This window comes from Lupinus angustifolius, chromosome LG02 (genome assembly GCF_001865875.1).
Source record: "Lupinus angustifolius cultivar Tanjil chromosome LG02, LupAngTanjil_v1.0, whole genome shotgun sequence".
NCBI classification, from domain to species: domain Eukaryota; kingdom Viridiplantae; phylum Streptophyta; class Magnoliopsida; order Fabales; family Fabaceae; genus Lupinus; species Lupinus angustifolius.
In genome coordinates this window covers 7,356,152-7,362,799 of record NC_032010.1, presented here as the reverse complement: position 1 = coordinate 7,362,799, position 6,648 = coordinate 7,356,152, and the positions used below count along the sequence as shown (strand labels likewise).

Sequence of the window (6,648 nt, the reverse complement as noted above, 5' to 3'; positions counted from 1 at the left end):
AATATGTTCATCATTAGTACTTTGTGAAGTTTTGTGCATTTTCCCAAAAGCTGATAAATTCATCACACGTGAGACAAATTAAGTGCACCTAACTTGGCTCATCTGTGTGCGATTTTCATAAAATTGCCCACAGATAAGTGTGATAAGACCATGAAAAGTATAAAATGCATTGACCTGACTTTTGATGAAAACTTTTTTTTCGATAAGAACTTTTGATGAAAACTACACGATAAGAATCTAATTAAACACATATTAAGGTTGTTGACTTGTCAACCTAGTGTGCAATATAGTTTATATAAAGATAGATCAATCATAAAAAATGATCATTAAAGGATCAATTATGTATCAAGTCAAGAGTTGACTAAGCAAACCTAAGATTGACCTAATGAAGACCGAGAATTATGTTTTAAAGAAAAACTCAATGTGTCTATTGAGAATCTATATTCATCCCTGACGTGTGAAGTACACGCCTCAACTTGTGTGTGGAAGTTAAAGAGGGACATGCAATACAGCAGAACATTCTGAAGAGAGCTACAGAACAACAATAAAATATTAACAACACAGTAAAAAAAACTTAATCCTAATTAATACATCAAGAAAACTTAGTCCTAAAAAAATATTTTGATAGAATAAAAATACCAAAAGCCTCTAGTTTTCAAATATGGTAAGACAGATACACTTCCACAGAAGTTTTTCTACATTTTGTAAAACCACATACAATATTTTGATAGAAGACTGGATGATCTACTTCAGTAATATAATAATTATGCTAAGAAACTATACATTAGAGTTTTTTGTGGATAAAGAATCAAAAGGAGATAAATTTTACTGGGAAACTAAAACACCTTATTAGATATGGGTATACATCTGTTGTCCCATAAATTGTGTCATTGTAGGAGTACAACATATGTTTTCCCATTAGATAGAATGCATGATTGTTTTAGAGATGTTAATGGAACTTTTATGCCATTATTTTACATTTCTCACCTAATAGAGGAGATATGAAGAATAGAAACGTGCAAGATACATCATTTAGAAAGAAAACATATGGAGGAACCTGTGCTTCCACTATAGTATACTTATCAATACACCAAGAAACAACAAACCTTTTCAATTGATAGGGCATTAAAATTGGGTGATTTTGAAATATGTTCTTATGCCTTGTTACTTGCACATTAAACCAGCAGCATGTGTCACAAAAACTAATGATCTCAGATCAACTTTAACCGAATCATAATCTTCTTATTAAATCCCAATATAAAGTGCTCATAGAAATACAAATAGGAATTGCATGTGCAAAATTTGTAAATTAAAACAGATGTATTTTTCAGGAGTCCTCCTCAGTATTTGTCTGTCTGGCAGTAATCTTAATTTCCTAGGAAGAGAGCTTTACATTGCTTTATAGTATCCTCAGGACTTGTAACTGAAAAAAATTCACTATTTGTTAGTAGCATAGAAACATTTCTTATCTTGCAGTGACTTGGTTTTCAATTTAATTCATTAAAAAATATGGAGTTGTTTTCATCGGGCATTGAATGTTTGAAAGTAACATTCAGTGGTTTTCACATATGATGATATATAAAAAAAGGGTGGCCCAGTGCACGAGGCTCCCACATATAATGATATAAGTTAAGAAAACAACTAACCTGTGTGCCCAATAGTCCGTTCCGATTCATAAATTTCATGATCATTGCCACCCTACTCAAAGAAAGATACAATTAATAAAAGAAGTTATAGGAAACGGATTAACTTCTTGGTATTTACCATGTCAATGAAAGGTTTGAATCTAGAAGAGAAAAGAAAGCTACAACAAGTAATGAAGAGGGAAGGTAACATTGGTCTTGAGGATGGATGAGATTGCACTAGTTGTTTTACAATAATTAGATAAATCCTTTCAATAAATATATAAAATCTAAAATCATTTCATTTTGGGTATCATTTCATTTCATGTCAACATATAGAACTGAATCAAATTACCAACAACTTGCTTCATACAACAACTTCTGCAAGAAGGAACTTGAAGCATTTTGATACAAAAGAATAATTTTCACATTTAAAGAAAAAGGGCCTGCTAATAAATGAGATTAAATAGCAAACAAAATGACCTTGCATTTTGTATGCAGGGAGAAGAGAATATACGATCGCAGAAATAGTAGGTTTAAAATGTTTGCATAATAAACTGATGGACTACCTTGTAAGTTTTGTCACCAAAGAAGTGGATTTCACTGAAATCATCAAGGTATTTCAGGCAGTATGTTTTATCCCAACCTTGAGGGAAAACCTGTGGAGAGGATTCAAATTAAAACCTGTTATAGGCTTATCATTTGAACAATAAAAAGTCACCAAAATATTAAGACATTACTTACATCAAAGCTTATCTGTCCTCCGATGGAAAATGTCAAGTTAAGATGAGCAAATTTCTCTCGAAGTACGGAAACCATTTTTGAACGTATGTTCTGAACCTGAGAAAGTAAATTGCAACTTTTCAGGAAAAACTAAAGTATACCTCTAGCACAAAAATTCACAATACGGAAACTGAAAATTCTAGGAATACACTATGAGCCAAAGTACATTACCTTGTCATACTTCTCAAATTCATCTCTTTCTTCTTGGCTGCAGTTTCTCCCAATTGGTGACACATTCAGCATACCGCTGCGGAACTCTATAAATGTACCCCTGAAATATTATTATGTCAAATAGGAATCAACACTCCTGTACGTATAGCCAACATGAAAAAAATATGATTAGTCTCTAGATCCCACTAACCTCTTAATTGGAATATCCAAATCAGCAATGTAATGAAGTGTAAAGTTGATAATCTCCTGCAAAATAATCCTCAACTCCATCATTATAACAAGTAGGCTAATTAATATAAAATATCATCTTTACACCTCACAAGTTTATCAAAATCAAACTACAAATCTATAAAGGTAAACTCATATTCATACAATTGTCTTCTAAGCATAGCAACAACACACAATTCATAGCCCAACTTGATTTCTGTTTTTAGGTTACACGGGCATATCACATACTACGAATCACATATGCTGATAAGCTCATGTAACAACCAGATACAATATAAGGAGGTCGTAAGAAGAGAAACTACAGTCTCCCATGAGCAAAGAGTGCCTTGAATTGGAATAGAAACAGAGGCCTTACCTTGAGCTTTTCTTCCCCAATGAAGTCCTTCAAGCTCTGGAAAGAGGGCAATACAACACTCATCAATGTGTATTAAAGTAAAATGCAACATTGAAATACAAGAGGAGAGGGTAAAGCTGAATTATGAAGCATAGGTAGCTTAATCTATAAATCATTCCTTCAGTCAAAGCTCTGCAATTCTGAGTAATTATTATTTGTTAATTCTGGCACAGATGACTAAATCAACATTCTATAGGTGCAAAATAGCTATGATTTCCTTTTATATACATACAAAAAACTAGTCATTAGAATACTTGCTATAGGTCTGGCTTTTCATACAAATACAAGTATAAACAGTACTAAGATACATCTAAATTCATGCTCATTGTGTTAGTCAAAAAAACATCTCCCCTGATCAAAGCAATTTTATTTTATCATAGCTCAAGGCTTATGTGTCATACCTGGGTTCCAATGAGCTTTCCCTCCTTATGAGCCAGAAGACCATTCTCAGAAAATACGTAATCATAGTCATTGGTAACTGCATAGAAAAACGGACACTCAGAGAATAAATCCTTTTATTTGGTTCTGTCTTCTTCCTTTATTTTCATTATGAAAATTAAAGTTCATACATTAAACAGTTCACAGCTTATCAAAAGATATATGGTTCTTAATGAAAAGGAGAGAATGGAATGGATCTCTGTATATGGATGGAAATTAGCTAATATTTTAGATGACAGCAATATTAGAGGCTGGAATACACAACACAGGAACAAGAAAAGAAATACCAGTAGGAATTAAGTAACTCATGCAAAGAGACTCTAAAATCAATTTTCTTAAAGTGGTTTACCATGACAGTATCAGAAACCAAATAACTGGTTATAGCTAACCTGTATTCCCAAGTTGCTCAGATATCTTTATAAAGTCAGATCCACCAACAACTCCAACTGTTATGACCTGTTCTCAGACATTTCAAGATACCAAAAAAAATTAAAAGTGCCATAAAATGTTATATATTTGATGGGTAGACACTCGGAGAAAACAGATACCAAGAAAAAGTGAAGCACACAAGAAAAAGTAATTTTTTAAGTGATGTACCTTCCGTAGTTCTTGCATGAACTTTAACATCTCCGGAGTAACCACCTTGCATTTGAATAGGAAACATTAAATAGATATAATGCAATACTAACAACCTAAAATAATACACCCAGATTTGTAGTTTTGTTCTTGTTCAGGAAGGGGCGTGAGTTCTTTTTATGATGAGTGAACAGCTGAAGTAACTTCAGACGACTTTAATATAATAGATTTGGTACAGAACAATACCAAAATGTTTCATCTGATATATCTTGCAGTTAAAATCATAACAGGATAATAATACACATGAAGTGTTTTAGCTTTAGGAAAAATAGATACCTTCCTAGGAGCTGTAAGAGTTCCATCAACATCAAATAAAGCAATTAAACCAGGTATCCTAGCAGCCATTATATCTTATTGCTCTCCAAATAGCCTGCAAAACCTTCAAAAGATTTTCATCAAAGATTAAGAAAATATATCTTCAAAGTCACAAATAAGCTGGTTTTTTCAATAATTCTTGTAAAGTGTTTATCCTTCATCAATCAACAACCAAACATTTATCCCACTAGGTAAGGTCGGCTACATTGATTGAATGACGCCATAATGCTCTATCAATTCAGGGAAAATTAAGAAAGAAAATTGTAGAACTTGTCTATCAATTAATAATAACATCATACAAAATTTCATTCAGATCCAGCAAATATATCATCCAGCTTGAACATGGGCTACTTGTTTTCTTCAATGCTCCATCAACAAGTTTAGAAAAGAAGAAAAGGAGTAAAGGAAAACTAAGAAAAACAAATAAAGGGAAACAAATGATTTAGGGCACATTTGTTTAGATTTTAAAAAAATGATCTTTTGAGAAGATGAAAATTTGTTGTAAAAAGCTAAATTCAGCTTCTGCTTATTTATAAAAGGCTAATTATTCCCAGTCAAAGAAATGTGCAAGTACCAAAGCCCAGAAATGATTTCGTAATCAAAATAATCATTTAAAAAAAAGCTAAACAAACAGACCCTTAAGCTTTAAACGAGTCAATGAATTGCACAAAACATAAATCTCCAAAAAAGATTTCAAATTTGTAAAACTTGTGTAATTGAAGCTGAAGACAAGTGCAGTGAGAAAATTGAATAGCAGATTTTAGAACTCAAGAGACAATCAGAAGTAGAAAAGAACGTAAAACTTCTGTAATCTAGAATCCAAAAATACCCAATTACTACAAAAAAATCAAACACCAACTGAAAATTTCATTATGAAGAAAACCCAAATCCAGAATACAAGTAGAGTAGAATACGATGAAACTTACCTTTGAAAATGAGTGCAGTGTAGAATGAGAGATCTAGAATTGGTGTTTTATATTGGAACGGATTGATTGAGATCTGTGTGAAAGAATTGGTGGGGCCCAAAGAAGTAGTAGCCGAAGAAATGAGTGTAACAATGACACTTTATTCAACTAAACATGTGTTTGCTCTCTTAGTTGTCGTATCCTATGAATTATTACTATGGCGCTGCTGTGAATTGTAATAACTTACAAATACCTGGATTTGAGGCGTATTTATTAAGATGGATAAAGGAGGAATGTTACTTTTGGTTGGAAATGGGTGTTGATTTTGAAAGAAAATTAACCTTAAGTATGAAGGGAAAATAACCTAAAAGGCTATAAAATTGGTAAACACTTTTCAATCGCGATTGAAATTTTTGGTTAAAGCAGATCACTATTATAATTAATAGTTTTTTGGGAACAATTATAATTAATAATTATATAAATATATAATTTTAGGTAATTAAAAAACTATATATAATTATATTGGAATAATGTAATTTAACAGTCTAGTTCACTTTCCAATTGGATGTGATTTTTCACGATTCAAACTCTTGATCAATTAAGAGTGTGAGCAAGGTCTGTTACAAGCGTGTTCAACGATTTGATTGTCTAGTCTATACTCATATCATTGATTAACATAAATGTCATTAAACTCAATTGATCATTCACTTGCAAGTTTGCTAAGGGGTCTGATTATCAAGTATGTTTGAAACAGTGAGTCAATAGTTGGATTTATTGACTCAATCTGTATTAAAAAAAATTAAATATTATAACAGTAGCTAACATTGTTTAATAACTCTATACTCTAAATTTAAAATATTATTATACATAATTAAATGAGTACAGACCTATGTTGGTCTTTCAAATTTTTTGTGTGTACCAATTTGGTTCCTAAAAATTTAAAAACTCCAAAATGGTTCCAAAAAATATCAAATGTGAGTCAAATTAGTTTTTTTAATTTTTTTTATAATCCCAGATAGGACTATTTTAACTCATATTCATGATATTTGTGTACTAGTTTGGATTGCTATTTTTTGGATCCATTTGGTATAAGTGGAAAATTTTAAGAAGTACAAATTAGTTGAAACCATTTTTGAATTGGAAAACAACATTTTTG

General features: G+C 31.5%; 1 protein-coding gene across 5 annotated transcripts; it reads right to left on the bottom strand.

The window, feature by feature from the left end:
- LOC109334882 (phosphomannomutase) lies at window positions 1,124-5,695 on the bottom strand. Of its 5 annotated transcripts, none has more exons than XM_019570891.1 (12): window positions 5,514-5,695; window positions 4,549-4,651; window positions 4,234-4,278; window positions 4,026-4,092; window positions 3,600-3,676; window positions 3,160-3,195; window positions 2,767-2,822; window positions 2,577-2,676; window positions 2,367-2,462; window positions 2,192-2,281; window positions 1,647-1,698; window positions 1,124-1,423 (listed from the first exon to the last, which is right to left on the bottom strand). In XM_019570891.1, exons 2-12 carry the CDS (start codon window positions 4,615-4,617, stop codon window positions 1,368-1,370), a joined length of 744 nt encoding a protein of 247 aa, XP_019426436.1. In that variant the 5' UTR covers window positions 4,618-4,651; window positions 5,514-5,695; the 3' UTR covers window positions 1,124-1,367. The 5 variants fall into 5 exon arrangements, with proteins under 5 accessions (XP_019426436.1, XP_019426428.1, XP_019426420.1 ...); XM_019570883.1 differs by having other exon boundaries at window positions 4,549-4,642; XM_019570875.1 differs by lacking the exon at window positions 5,514-5,695 and having other exon boundaries at window positions 4,549-4,854.